This window comes from Mustelus asterias, chromosome 12 (assembly GCF_964213995.1).
Source record: "Mustelus asterias chromosome 12, sMusAst1.hap1.1, whole genome shotgun sequence".
Taxonomy (NCBI): domain Eukaryota; kingdom Metazoa; phylum Chordata; class Chondrichthyes; order Carcharhiniformes; family Triakidae; genus Mustelus; species Mustelus asterias.
In genome coordinates, this window is record NC_135812.1 from 33,204,565 (window position 1) to 33,220,690 (window position 16,126).

The 16,126-nt window shown below is 42.9% G+C and overlaps 1 protein-coding gene and 1 non-coding gene across 2 annotated transcripts in view; one reads left to right on the plus strand and one right to left on the minus strand.

Moving 5' to 3' along the window:
• Positions 1–7,910: 7,910 nt before the first annotated feature.
• LOC144502180 (U2 spliceosomal RNA) lies at positions 7,911–8,100 on the minus strand. The gene has a single exon (XR_013499310.1). It is a non-coding gene; the product is annotated as a U2 spliceosomal RNA (small nuclear RNA).
• A 2,958-nt stretch (positions 8,101–11,058) lies between these two features.
• The window catches only part of nipsnap2 (nipsnap homolog 2), a 29,266-nt gene continuing 24,198 nt past the window's right edge, over positions 11,059–16,126 (plus strand). The window contains exon 1 of the mRNA XM_078225013.1: positions 11,059–11,235. Coding sequence (XP_078081139.1) covers positions 11,114–11,235 — 122 coding nt within the window. The 5' untranslated portion in view covers positions 11,059–11,113. The remainder of the gene's footprint in view (positions 11,236–16,126) is intronic.

Here is a 16,126-nt window from a genome sequence, read left to right on the forward strand (position 1 = left end):
CATCCGCAAACTTGCTGATTACACCAGTTACACCTTCTTCCAAATCATTTATATATATCACAAATAGCAGAGGTCCCAGTACAGAGCCCTGCGGAACACCACTGGTCACAGACCTCCAGCCGGAAAAAGACCCTTCGACCACTACCCTCTGTCTCCTATGGCCAAGCCAGTTCTCCACCCATCGAGCCACTTCTCCTTGTATCCCATGAGCCTTAACCTTCTTAACCAACCTGCCATGTGGGACTTTGTCAAATGCCTTACTGAAATCCATATAGATGACATCCACGGCCCTTCCTTCATCAACCGTTTTTGTCACTTCCTCAAAAAACTCCACCAAATTTGTAAGGCACGACCTCCCTCTTACAAAACCATGCTGTCTGTCACTAATGAGATTGTTCCGTTCTAAATGCACATACATCCTGTCTCTAAGAATCCTCTCCAACAACTTCCCTACCACGGACGTCAAGCTCACCGGCCTATAATTTCCTGGGTTATCCCTGCTACCCTTCTTAAACAACGGGACCACATTCGCTATCCTCCAATCCTCAGGGACCTCACCCGTGTCCAAAGAAGCGACAAAGATTTCCGTCCGAGGCCCAGCAATTTCACCTCTCGTCTCCCTGAGCAGTCGAGGATAGATGCCATCAGGCCCTGGGGCTTTGTCAGTTTTAATGTTCCCTAAAAAACCTAACACTTCCTCTCTTGTAATGGAGATTTTCTCTAACGGGTCAACACCTCCCTCCGAGACACTCCCGGTTAACACGCCCCTCTCCTTCGTGAATACCGATGCAAAGTATTCATTTAGGATCTCCCCTATTCCCTTGGGTTCTAAGCATAATTCCCCTCCTTTGTCCCTGAGAGGTCCGATTTTCTCCCTGACAACTCTTTTGTTCCTAACGTATGAATAGAATGCCTTAGGATTCTCCTTAATCCTGCCTGCCAAGAACATCTCGTGACCTCTTTTTGCCCTTCTAACTCCCCGTTTGAGTTCTTTCCTACTCTCTCTGTATTCCTCCAGAGCTCCATCTGTTTTCAGTTGCCTGGACTTAACGTACGCCTCCCTTTTAATTTTAATCAGATCCTCAATTTCCCTGGTTATCCACGGCTCTCGAATCCTACCTTTCCTATCTTTCCTTTTTACAGGCACATGCCTATCCTGCAGCCTTATCAATAGTTCCTTAAAAGACTCCCACATGCCAGACGCGGACTTCCCCTCGAACATCCTCTCCCAATCAACATCCACCAATTCTTGCCTAATCCGGCTATAGTCAGCCTTCCCCCAATTTAGCACCCTGCCCGTAGGACAGCACTCATCCTTGTCCATTACTATCCTAAAGTTAACAGAGTTGTGGTCACTATTTGCCACATGTTCCCCGACCGAAACTTTGACGACCTGACCGGGCTCATTTCCCAGAACTAGGTCCAGTATAGTCCCCTCTCTAGTCGGGCTATCTACATACTGTTCCAAAGAACCTTCCAGTACGCATTTTACAAATTCCTCCCCGTCCGGTCCCCCAGCTCTAAGCACTTTCCAGTCTGTGCCAGGGAAATTAAAGTCCCCCACTACAACAACCCTATGTTTTCTGCACCTATCCAGAATCTCCTGACATACCCTTTCCTCCACTTCCCGTGGGCTGTTGGGTGGTCTGTAGTACACCCCCAGCATAGTGACTGCACCCTTCCTGTTTCTGAGTTCCACCCACAGCGACTCAGTACATGACCCCTCTAAGTTGTCTACCCTCTGCACCGCGGTAATATGCTCCTTAACTAATATCGCTACTCCCCCACCTTTTTTAGCCCCTCCTCTGTCTCGCCTAAAACACTTATACCCCGGAATATTCAGTTGCCAGTCCTGTCCTTCTTTTAACCAAGTTTCCGTCACCGCAACCACATCCAAATTCCGCACAAGCATTAAGGCCCTAAGTTCGTCTGTTTTACCCGTTACACTCCTCGCATTGAAGCAGATGCACTCCAGACCTCCAGGCCCAGTCAGGTCCTCCTCCTCCAGAGTGCTCCTCTTCTTAGCTAGCCTTGCCCTGGCCCCCAACTCGACCCCAGCCTCAGTATTTACTGACCTCCTGTTTTGTTCCCCACCCCCCTGCCACACTAGTTTAAATCCTGCCGAAACACTCTAGCAAAACTCCCAGCCAGGATATTTGCTCCCTTCCAGTTAAGGTGTAACCCATCCTTTCTGTACAGTTGCCATCCTGACTTGAAGATTTCCCAGTTATCTATGAATTTAAAACCCTCCTTCTTGCACCAGTCCTTTAGCCACGCGTTCAACTGTAGAATCTCCCTGTTCCGAGCCTCACTTGCACTCGGCACCGGGAGCAGTCCAGAGATTGCTACCATGGAGGTCTTACTTTTTAGCCTAGCACCCAACTCCCTGAATTTCTCTCGTATGACCCCCCTGCTCTTCCTACCTACATCATTTCCCCCAATGTGTACAATCACGTCCGTTTGACTACCTTCCTTTTTAAATATGCTTCCTACCCTCTCGGAGATATCCAGTACCCCGGCACCAGGGAGGCAGACTACCATCCTGGATTCTCGTTCAGTCCCACAGAAGCGCCTGTCCGTGCCTCTAACCATTGCGTCCCCCACAACTATCGCTCTCCTAAACCCCTTCTTTCCCTTCCGGACCCCTGAGCCTGTCTCCGTGGAGGCGATCTGGTCCTCGTGGCTTACCCCTGGAGGGTCATCCCCCTCCACAGAATCCAAAACAAGATATCTATTTTGGAGGGGGACAACCACAGGGGATCCCTCCACAGACTGCTCACTCCCTTCCCTTCTCCCATCTGTTGCCCATTCCTTTCTTTTATGGGAGACTGCCACTGGGGTACTTTCTGGCACATCACCCTTCTGACTATTACCCCTCCTAACTGTGACCCACGTGTCTTCCTTCCGAGACCCTGGTGTCACTACCTGACTATAACTTTTATCTATTACTCGCTCATTTTCCCTAACTAAACTGAGTTCATCGAGCCTCAGCTCCAGCTCCCTTACACGATCCTTCAGGAGATGCAGTTCCACACATCTGGCACAGATATGGACTTCCGGGAGGCAAGTTGTCTCCAGGAACTCCCACATCCCACACCGAATGCAGTATACTGGCCTCCCACTCATACCAGCCATGTCCTTTTTAGTTTTGGGGATAAAACAAAAAGGGGGTGTAACCGAAGAAAAACAAACAAACAACCTTCCTCGCCTTCGCCGAAGCCCTGTGAGCCAAAGCCCTTTTAGCTCTCACTCTGTCCCCTGCTCACTCCGCTGCCCACTAACGACGCTGCCCGCTCAAGGGTGCGGCCTACTTTTAAACCCTCCAAAACCTTCCCAGGCTGCTGCTGGGCCTATTTCCTGTTTAGAAAAAAAACCTCCGATTTTTTTCACTAATTTAACTGAAAAAATAATTAAATAAATTAGTGCACACACAAGCTCCCTTACCCTCAGCCTGCTCCTGTGGAACAATGAGCAGGGTGATCATGCTCTGATCGATTGATTGGCAATAACTAAAAAGGGCGCGAAACCAACGAGGTGCAAAAGTTACAGCACAACAGAAGAATCTCTCCCTGTCTCTCACGAACGACAACAATGGTGACTATCGCCAGCAATGACCTGCATGAGGAGAGCCACCAAAGAAGGAAGGATGACCAGAGCCAGAGTATCAGATCAGACCGAAGGACCAGACTGCACAGGACTACGGAGACCAACGCAAATAAAGGCCAATATCTGCCTGGGTACTTGTCAGTCACGCAAAAGTTAAGTCAAGGTCTAGTATTGAACTTTAGTATTCTGTGAGATAATTTAGTATTGATTGTGTGGGTGATTAATAATTGTGAATAAATATTACTGTACTAACGACGTCGACTCGCAATTCGTTGTCCACCATATAAGGGTTAAAACAGACTGTGCGGCAGGAGCAGCAATAAGGTCATGGCTGATTAAATCACTGGCAATCAATGATCAGAGAAGGCTTAGATAACCAGGAGCTTAACTGAAGAAAAGCTAATTTACCAAGTGTGGATAAAGGTATACATAACCAATGAAAGTTATTTTTCCCGTTTTAAGGTTTTCCTGGGCATTAGTATAGGTATCAGGCTTACTGTTAGATGTATAAGGGAGGCGTGAAACTTATTTCTTCAGAATTGGGAAACGATTGGCCACCTCCAACACCACCATCTAGACTGTCAACTCAAGGATGACAATTTTACAAGTAAACGTTGTTCACATTGAAGTATTGCATCATCGTGCTACCGAATAAATCTCCCTAGAATTAGTATAACTTGGAAATTTGCATCAAAGAAACTTCTCCCTCAAAACTCAACTGTTGACAATATTTGAGGTATAATGTAGCATTTTTAATAGCACTAAAATCTGCTTTTCTTAACTTCAACTCAAGTGAAATATTAGGTAAAAGCAAAATACTGGGGATGCTGGAAATCAGAAAGAATAGGAAGCACAGGGAGTACTCAGCAGGCCTGACAGCATCCGCGAAGAGAAAAACAGGGTAAATATTTCGAGTCGAATATGACTTCTTCAGAACTCAAATTCGACAAACGGTTAACTGTTTCTCTCTCTCTACAGGTGCTGCCAGACCTTCTGAGTATTTTCAGCACTTTCACTGAAGTTGAATCTTCATTGCTGGAAACAGTCATACATGAAATTAGGTAATGCAAAGTGGCTAGCACAAGTGGAACCATGTTCCAATTGCTCAGTATCTGCAAGCAGAGCAAAGAAAGTTATCACAAAGTAAAAGCCTGGAGCAGCACTCATGTCTGAGGATTCACATGCTGATTTATGAAACTTTCCTGTTATACTGTACAATTTCAAGATCATGAGAAGAGGGGAAGAATAATCGCCCTATTAAACTAAATTCTTTAGGTATTGTGTATATATCTGTATGCCTACTGATGTATGTGGTGCCTCTGCAGATTAGTTTGAGCTTTATTTCTCAGTGAACAATGTAGATATAATCATAGCACAGCCTTAATTAACTAAGTTTAATATAGATTAACAATAGAGTTTAGCAATTTAGATTACAGTAAACTAGAGACCAGGTTAGTTATTTTCACATAGCAACATCTATATTCTCACATTGAGTCACAAATCTTTTGTTACATATTTGTATTTATTCCTGGTGGCTTACTGGAGCTATGCTGTATTAATGTATGCATCGGAAATTATGTAAGAGAGCTAGCCGGAAAACAAAAGAGGAGCCAGCCTTGGAAGTGATCACTGACCATTAATAAAGCTCAAATTGTTTTTTAATCAAAATCTGTCCTGTGTATCACGACTCCAACACACAAAAAAACTGGTGAAGAGGACCACAGATATGCGCTTGCTAGCCATGCAGGAAGAAATTAACCAAGAAAAAGTCGGAATAAAAAGAAATCTTTAACGCGTTCTATAGAGACTAATAGACTAGGTGGACATGAGTAAATGATACTCTACAAACAAATTAAGGAGCTGGCTGTGATAAACAAGAGACTGAAGCTCAATTAGCTACTGCAATTGTTAAGACTTCTCTTGTCTTACCAAAAGGCTAAGCAAATGAATCATTGAATAGAATCAAAATATCCTACCCAGGCCCTCTTCCCTGCCCTATCCCTGTAATCCCACACATTTACCATGGCTAATCCCTTCTAACCTACACATTTTGGGACACAAAGGGACAATTTAGCATAGCCAATCCACCTAACCTGCACAGCTTTGGACTGTGGGAGGAAACTGGAGCACCCGGAAAAAACCCACACAGACAAGTGAAGAACGTGCAAAGTCCACACAGAAAGTCACCCAAGGCCTCATTTGAACCTGGGTCCCTGGTGCTGTGAGGCAGCAGTGCTAACCACTGTGCACTGTAATGCACTTCTGTCTGAGAATTCTGTATAGTAACAACAAAAATCTTTTTCAATTATATTATTGAAGAGAAGCATTTGACTTCTGGATCAGAAGTGGGAAACATGTTAACGAACTAATACCCAAATCCAGTCAGTCAAACTTCATTCCATTTTTATCTAAGTAACCTTTCACATCTACTTTGACTTTTGTACTACTTTATTTTACAAAACAGTTGTATTACATTTTTCATTCCACATTTCTACTTGATCTAACATTCTTCACGTCTCCTATTCAAAAATTTCAAATAATATTTACAACTGTTAAACATTCCCCTCACTTCTCTTCAAACTTTTCTCATGCTCTTTTGCATAAACCTTCCCTTTAAATTATTTTTCTGAATTAAATAAAATATTTGAATTTAACAGCCAATCTTATGCTTTCTTCTCAAGCATAAGATTTTAATTAAAGCTTCCATGCCAAACTGCAATTCATTAGCATTTTGAATACAGTATCTATTTCCATGTTAAAGCTATCCAAACGTGTCCATAAATGTCACCAAAGTACTAGCTATTTTTGGTAAAGATTCAAATGCACTTTATCTTGTCCTATGCAAAAAGGTTAAGCCAACCGTGTCTTGTTTTGCCACAGTTCTCTTACAGCTCTGACCTGAACAACTGTCTCTAAGTGCAAAAGAGATGTGTTTGTTTGATAATGGAAAGAAAACACATTTTCGTTTCAATGATTATAACAAAACTGATTTTAATTCTTTTTGACACTTGCTGAATATAACCCTTGTTTTTTTGAGTACCTCTAACGTAGTAAAATATTCCAAGATACTTCACAGGAGAGTTATCAAAGTTTGACACTGAGCCATATTGAGGAATTATTAGACAGATGACCAATAACTTGGTCAAAGAGATAGGTTTTAAGAAGTAGAAAGAGAGAAAATTCCAGAAGTCAGGGCTTTGTCAGCTCCCAGTTGGCTGGACAACTAGTTTGTGATGTAGAGCGAGCTCAATTTGTGTACCAGCCGAGGTTATTCATCTCAACTTCATTATTATTCATCTCTTCTCAACCTTGCCCCTACCTGAGGTGCAGTGATCCTCAGGTTACATCACCACCAGTCAGCTCTCTCTCGCAAAAAGTAGAGCAACCAATGGTCATCTGGGACTATGACGACTTCGTCTTTACCTTTACATGGCCACCAGTGGCGAGACAATCAATATCAGGGGTGCTCAAGAGGTCAGAATTAGATAAGTACAGGTACATAAGAGGGCTCTGGAGCTTGAGGTAATTAGATAGGAAGAGGTCAGGCCATGGAGGGCTTTGAAACAATTTTAAAGTTCTCCAATAAAAGTCTATTCAATGACATCATTTTTATCTGAGAGATTTATGGTCAAAGAGGAAGAGAGATTGTAAACATAAAAAGCAATATACTCATGCTGAAAATCAAATTTAAAGCCAGAACATTATAGCAGTACCTGGAAAATAAATTAGCACATAAATATAGATTATGGTTTTGCATAGGTATGTTCACGAGCTACTTTGTTTTTTTTTATTGTAACCCAATTGAAATTGGTTACATAAACATCCTTGATTGAGTACAATGCTCCAAAATGTCTAAAATGTAAAGCAAACAGTAATTTTAAAAAAATGAGTCAGTGTTTCCAATTTACATCTACAGTATACCTTATACTATGATGATATAGATATCTAGGTTTTGAATGAATTCTCATCAGTAACAAAGGAAACACCAGAACTTAAACAGTAACCTTACTCTCTGCTCCTGAGCCCTTCGAGTTTTAGATTTGGCAACATTGAACTAAAACAGAATCCCAATTTCTCACCAGTAATAATTAACATTCTAATAATTTCCATATTAGAATGTTAAAATGGCAATGCACAAATCCACAATTACTTGATAGATCAATCAACAAACTGTCACACAGACCAGAGTTTCATCATTTTGTGTTTTTTTAAATCAAGTCCAATTCAGAGTCTCATCAAGTGAGACATTCCTGATCCAAGCTGACAAGACAGGGCTCTCACCTCCTGTCCTGGGCTTGGTCTACATGATCCAAGCTGATTGGAGTAGGCATTGCACCTCCTCCAAAACTTGATCTCATTTGCATCTTAGCCAAAAGGCCGAGATGCCGCATTTAAAAATTGCTTCAAATGAAGCTAAAATGTAACCTAATGAGTTCAACCAAGTACAGCATGTGGATACTACACTTGATCTAAGCCAAAAGGCCGAGAAGCGATTTGTTGTGGTCACAAATTGAACTCGAAACTACAATCCAGTTTTGAAAGTACACAAAAAATATTTTTGTGGAAAATTTTAGTCTTAGATTTAATGTTAGTAATTGTCTCATTTTACGCTTACTTTGATACTGGCTCAATATAATGCCATTTTGTTCACCATACATTCCAGTGCCATTTTGTTTCTGCTTAAAATGAATAAATTCAGAGACATGTTGGGGTGGCATGGTGGCACAGTGGTTAGCACTGCTGCCTCAGTGCCAGGGACCTGGGTTCGATTCCTGGCTTGGGTCACTGTCTGTGCAGAGTCTGCACGTTTTTCCTTGTCTCTGCGGGTGCCCCGCTTCCTCCCACAGTCCCAAAGATCTGCTCGTTAGGTTCATTGGCCCTGCTAAATTCTCCCTCAGCGTACCCGAACAGGAGTGTGGTGACTAGGGATTTTCACAGAAACCTCATTGCGCAGCTAATGTAAGCCTACTTGTGACACTAATAACTAAAATTAATAAAAACATTTAAATAGTCCTATAGTGCAGTCGGTACTCAAAACAAATGGGTTGCCTGGTTTGAATTTTTGACAGAGGCAGATTTGTGTCACAGCTAGATTTGTGCCAGGGCTTACTTAGCCATGGTGGTCAAAGAGGAAGAGAGATTGTACACTTAAAAAGCAATATACTTGTGCTGAAAATCAAATTTACAGCCAGAACATGATAGCTGTACCCTCTCCCTCAACGTCAATAAAACGAAGGAGATTGTCATCGACTTCAGGAAGCGCAAAGGAGAACATGCTCCTGTCTACATCAATGGGGACGAAGTAGAAAGGGTCGAGAGCTTCAGGAGTTTAGGTGTCCAGATCACCAACAGCCTGTCCTGGTACCCCCATGCTGACACTATAGTTAAGAAAGCCCACCAACGCCTCTAAATTCTCAGAAGACTAAGGAAATTTGGCATATCAGCTACGACTCTCACCAACTTTTACAGATGCACCATAGAAAGCATTCTGTCTGGATGTATCACAGCTTGGTATAGCTCCTGCTCTGCCCAAGACTGCAAGGAACTACAAAAGGTCGTAAATGTAGCCCAATCCATCACGCAAACCAACCTCCCATCCATTGACTCCATCTACACTTCCCGCTGCCTCGGCAAAGCAGCCAGCATAATTAAGGACCCCACGCACCCCGGACATTCTCTCTTCCACCGTCTTCCTTCAGGAAAAGATACAAAAGTCTGAGGTCACATACCAACTGACCCAAGAACAACTTCTTCTCTGCTATTGTCAGACTTTTGAATGAACATAAGAACATAAGAAATAGGAGCAGGAGTAGGCCATCTAGCCCCTCGAGCCTGCCCCGCCATTCAATAAGATCATGGCTGATCTGAAGTGGATCAGTTCCACTTACCCGCCTGATCCCTATAACCCCTAATTCCCTTACCGATCAGGAATCCATCTATCCGTGATTTAAACATATTCAACGAGGTAGCCTCCACCACTTCAGTGGGCAGAGAATTCCAGAGATTCACCATCCTCTGAGAGAAAAAGTTCCTCCTCAACTCTGTCCTAAACTGACCCCCCTTTATTTTGAGGCTGTGCCCTCTAGTTCTAGTTTCCTTTCTAAGTGGAAAGAATCTCTCCATCTCTACCCTATCCAGCCCCTTCATTATCTTATAGGTCTCTATAAGATCCCCCCTCAGCCTTCTAAATTCCAACGAATACAAACCCAATCTGCTCAGTCTCTCCTCATAATCAACACCCCTCATCTCTGGTATCAACCTGGTGAACTTTCTCTGCACTCCCTCCAAGGCCAATACATCCTTCCGCAAATAAGGGGACCAATACTGCACACAGTATTCCAGCTGCGGCCTCACCAATGCCCTGTACAGATGCAGCAAGACATCTCTGCTTTTATATTCTATCCCTCTTGCGATATAGGATAACATCCCATTTGCCTTCTTGATCACCTGTTGCACCTGCAGACTGGGTTTTTGCATCTCATGCACAAGGACCCCCAGGTCCCTCTGCACAGCAGCATGTTGTAATTTCTTTCCATTTAGATAATAATCCGATTTGCTATTATTCCTTCCAAAGTGAATAACCTCGCATTTGTTAACGTTATACTCCATCTGCCAGATCCTCGCCCACTCACTCAGCCTGTCCAAATCTCTCTGCAGACCTGCTACACCCTCCACACGATTCACTTTTTGGGACTTACCTTGCATTAAATTGATCTTTCTCTACACCCTAACTATGACTGTAACACTACATTCTGCACTCTCTCGTTTCCTTCTCTATGAATGGTATGCTTTGTCTATATAGCGCGCAAGAAACAATACTTTTCACTGTATGTTAATACATGTGACAATAATAAATCAAACCAAAGACTAGTTAGTACCTAAATAAAGATAGATTATGGTTCTTTTTCAATGGCCTCACCTCTTCCTATCTCTCAGTGCACCAAGGTCAAATATCAGCAGCTTGAAATGTGCGCAAAATAATTGTAAGACTCTTTGAGGTGTGGTTCTCCCAAAAATCAAATTTAAAGCCAGAACGTTATAGCAGTACCCAGAAGATGAGTTAGCATCTAAATAAAGATATGATGTGGCAATGCCAGGTTTGGACTGTGGTGGGCACCTGATGAAGGAGCAGCACTCCGAAAGCTTGTGATTCCAAATAAACCTGTTGGACTTTAACCTGGTGTTGTGAGGCTTCTTACTAAATAAAAATAGATTATGGTTCTTTTTCCATGGCCTCACCTCTTCCTATCTCTCAGTGCACCAAGGTCAAATATCAGCAGCTTGAAATGTGTGCAGATTAATGGTAAGACTCTTTGAGATGTGGCTCCCCCGAGATGATGAACAGGAAAACCTTGGAGCTCATTCCTGGAATGAAGGAGGGTTTTCCATTTTAGCTGAGCAGCCGAGGCCTGAGACTGCTGTTGCTAGGGAAGGAGGCCGTTCGGCCAGGCCGGCGGCGCATGCGCATGTCCCTGGGCGCCGGGGTGAATGTCACCTCCACAGCAAGATGGCGGCCAGAGTTCTTGGTAACATTGTGGCCTCTGCGAGGAGGGCCACAGCCCGGGTACAAGGCGAAGGCCGGGCCCTGGCGGCAATCGCTACCAAGACTGGCACCGCAACGACAGCCAGGTCAGTGTACCCCGCGAGGCTGCCTCGCCTCTGCCGTCGCTTCGGGCTTCAAAACATTGCTGGAGGCCGACCCGAGGTAAACTGAGACAAAGTTTATTCCCGGCCGGCCGACTGGCCTGGCTGGCGGGCGCCTCCCTTTTTCTGTCCGCCAAAAAAAATGTCAGGTGTCACCGTGCTTCTTTTGTTTTAACTTGTTCCTCCGCGCAGTCACCAGCAGAGCAAAGTTAATTTAAGCGCTCGGTTTAGCAGGTGTCCTGATGGTACGGCCGGCAATTAATTAGCTGCAAATCTATTTCCCATGCTTAACTCGGAAGTTATTTTTTGCAGACTCGCATTTGCAGGGTTTACATTTTTGTCAAGGTCATTTTATCTTAAGCAATTTTAATGTGTTGCTAGGGCCGTTTTCGTGTATCCATTCTGTTCAAAATACAATCCTTCGTTGGGTAACTAACTACACCAATTGGTTTATGAAAACTACTTAAATACGCCTCTGAATTTGTTCATTTCCAGCAAAAAAAGACATTGGAATGTATGGCGAACAAGCTGTTGTGTTTGTATCAGAGCAAGAGTAAAACAAGACAGTTACTAGCATTAAACCTAAGACTAAAATCTTCCACAAAAATGTAATTTTTTTGTATACTTTCAAAACTGAATTATAGTTTCGAGTTCAATTCGTGATCACAACAAAAATATAAAACTCTGGTCTATATGACAATTTGTTGATTGTTATAGCAAGGAATTATGGATTTGTGGGCATTGACATTTTAACATTCTACTATGGGACAGGAAAATGTTACTTGTGAGAAATTCGGATTCTCATTTTAGTGTTATCCAGACTTTTTTTTCACCAATGTGGTTGTTCCAAAAAGGAAGGGAGCATGCCCTTATCTGGTTTGTTGTGATGAAATGAGCAATTGGACAACCTAAAAAAAACTGACCACAATGCAATTTTGTTCCATGTGAGACTAAGAACATAAAATTGGGTACTCACATAGTCTAAAGTACAACATTCCACAATACTGTAGTATTAGACCAATGTGCTATACAAACGCAGAATCACATTCTGAGATGTATGCTCTATTTCTCTGACTAAACACTTAATATCCTGTTTACTCTATCCCCTGCTGTTCCAACATTGCGTTGATAGATTCAGTTGTCCAAAATGTTCAGATGAAAAGAGGGAATATTGAAAATGGAGCTAGAAGTACATTGTCGATGGATGAATAGGGAGAAAAGACCATGTGTAACTTTAAAGAAGTTAGAGGACTTAATTGTGATGCAAGGTGGCGTCACCTCTAACTGAGCTGACTAAAAGACATTGCTGCTAGACCAGCTCTCTGTGACAGGTAGTGAGGAGAACACCGACTTGACTTTGTCCTCACCAATCTACCAGTAGCAGGTGCATCTGTCCATGACAGCGTAGGAGTGACCACTGCACTCATGGCATCCTTCTTCAGCCAGAGGTGCTGACTAGATGTTCTTGGGCTCTTCCTGAAACTCCTGGCATCACTGATGTAAGTTTTCAGTCAGTTTGATTCACTTCACTTGATGTCAAGAAACAGCTGAAGGCACTGGATACTACAAATGCTTTGGGCCCAGCAATAGTACTGGTGACGTGCTTCACAAATATCTTTTCCCCTAACCAAGCTGTTTCAGTATAGCTACAACAATGGCATCTACCCAACAATGTGGAAAGTTGCCCTGGTATGTTCTATCGCCAAAAAGCAGATTTAACCTAGCCAAATACCACCCCATCAGTCTACTCTCAATCATCAACAAAGTGGTCAAAGGTGTTCTTGACAGTGGCACTTACTCAGCAATAACCTGATAATTGACACTTGGTTTGGGTTCCACAAGGGCAACTCAGCTCCTGACCTCATTACCACCTTTGTCCATACATGGACAAAAGAGCTGACTTCAAGAGGTTAGGTGAGGCTGATTCCCCTTGATATCAAGGCAATATTTGACTGAGTATGGCATCAAAGAGCCCTGGCAAAACTTGAGTCAATAGAAAAAAAAAGGGAAAAACTCCACTGATTGGAGCCATACCTGGCAAAAAGGATTTGTGCATTGTGGTTGTTGAAGATTAATCATCTCAATCCCAGGACATACCTGTAGGAGTTGCTCAGGGTAATGTCCTAGGCCCAACCATCTTCTAGTGCTTCATCAACTTTCCCTCTATTAAAAGGTCAGAAGTGGGATATTCGCTGTTGATTGCATAATGTTCAGCACCATTTGCGACGAATCTGATACTGAAGTAGTTTGTGCTCATATCCTGCAAAACCTGAACAGTATGCAGACTTGGGCTGAATGTGGAACAAATGTTACTTGTCATTTTCGTGCCAGGCGATGACCATCTCCAACAAGAGGGAATCCAACCATCTCCCCATGACATTCAGCGGCATACCATCAATGAATCCCCCACTATCCTGGAGGTTATCATTGATCAGAAACTGAACTGAACAATATAATTATTGTGGCTACAAGAGCAGGTCCGAGACTGGGAATTCTGTGGTGAGTAATTCACCTCCAGACTCCCCAGTACCTGTCCACAGTGTACGAGGCGCAAGTCAGGAGCATGATGGAATACCTTCCTTTTGCGTGGATTTGTGCAGCTCCAGCAACACTTTTATGCTTGATATCATCCAGGACAAAGCAACCCGCTTGATTAGCACCCCGTTCTCCACCTTCAACATTCACTTCCTTAACCTCCGATGCACAGTGGTGGCAGTTTGTATCATCTGTAAGATACACTGTAGCAACTCACCAAGGATCCTTCAACAGTACCTTCCAAAGCTGCCTACTATTTGTGTTCAAAGGACCTGGGGAACCTAGACAAGGATTGTGAGACCTGACTATAATTTTCCAGAATTGTAGCTGGTAGTCCCCCAGCTATTCCAGAATTTGAAAAATAAACTTGTCTGGTGCACAGTCAAATTAGCTATTCATTGACACATGTCTGCTTTGACCATGTGTATGTTGATTGTTCCTCTGCCAGAACATCATCATGGGTGTAAAATTAGCACCAGTCTATTTTCTGTGACCCATTCTAGCACTGAGCTCATCCATGTTTCTTGTGCCCACCACCGTTCAAAGATAATTTTATTAATGGAACTTACCTCCTGCAGCTTGAACCTTATTCTCCCTAACATGTTGACTAATCAATATTGTTCTATATTGTAAATGATTTTCTCTTCTCACGCTCTCGCCCTGCTCCCTTTCAAAACTGCCTTTATTCCTCTCTTCAAAAAGCCCATTCTTGACCCCGTTGGTAATTACCGCTAGATCTCTAAATGTTCTTTCTTGTCCTTGAGCGACTAAAATACAAGCATGCATGTGTGTGTGTTTAATATATATGTATAGGTACAGTAGTATAGTGATTATGTTACCAGACTGGCGATCCGGAAACACTGGAATAATGATCTCAAGATACTATATCCATCCACATTAGCTGGGCAATTCGAAATCAGTTATTAAAATGAAAAACTAATGTCGTAATGGAAACCATGAAACTACCAGATTGTTCTATTTGATTTACTTAATGTCCTTCAGGGAAGTAAATCAGCTGTCAAACCCAATCTAGTCAACACGTGACTTCAGACCTACAGCACTCCAGTTGACTCTTAACTTTCCTCTGAAATAGCCTAGCAAGCCACTCAGTTATATCAAACTACTGAAGAGAACAAAATCAAACGACAAACTCAATCCAATCAACACTTCAAAGCATTCCTCACTAACTTCTGGGATGTTGTCCCAAAATTGGGAGAGCGCAACCTGACTAATCAGCCTGGCATTCTCATGCACATATCTACCCTTTTTCTTTATCCCATGTCCCAGACTCCTCCATTTCCAATCCTGGTCATTTCCAGTGCCACTGACAGGACAGTCACACCAGAGGTAAAAGGTAAAGTCACCATAGTCCCAGATGACCATAGGCTGCTCTCCCCTTTGAGAGGGAGAGCTAACCGATGGTGATTTAACCTGAGGTTCACACACCTGATAAGTGGTAAGTAAAATTCATGCCAGACAATGACAAGCAGTATATTCCAAGCCTCCAACCTCTTCCTCCTCAAATTCAAGGACAGAAAGCACATGGAAACAGCGTCACCTGCATAGTTCCCTTCCAAGTCACACATTATCCTGACTTGATAACTTATTGCAGTTCCTTTACTATTGCTCAATCAAAAATCTGGATCTCTCTAACAACACCATCAAGGTACTTTTACAACATGGATTGTGGTGATTTAAGAAAGTAGCTCACAACATCCTTCTCAGGACAATTGAGTATGGGCAATAAAGCTGGCCTTGCCAGAGATTCCCACATCTCATGAATGAATAAGAAAAAGGGCACAAATTGCCTATTGTGTGTCCCTGAATCCTTCCAATTTTTCTTCCACATACAGAACAAATTTTCATTTATTCAATACCTTTCGTGAATGTCCAAAAACACACCACAGCTATGATTTACTCTCAAAGTGTAACCACTGTTCTAATGAAAAAAAACATTTCAGTCAATTTTCACACAAGGTCCTACAAACAGCAGAGATCAATAATGAGATAATCTGTTCGTAATTCAAGGGATGAATACCTGGAGATAGACTGAAGGTTAAGTTGAGGGAGGATATGTTACAACTATATAAGGTGCTGGTGAGGCCACACCTGGAGTACCGTGTACAGTTTTGGTCTTCTTACTTGAGAAAGGACACACTAGCACTGGAGGGAGTGCAGGGGAGATTTACTAGGTTGATTCCAGAGTTGAGAGGGTTGGCTTATGAGGAGAGACTGAGTAGACTGGGACTATACTCATTGGAATTTAGAAGAATGAGGGGGGATATTGTGGAAACACATATTATGAAGGGAGTAGATAAGATAGAAGCAGGGAGGTTGTTTC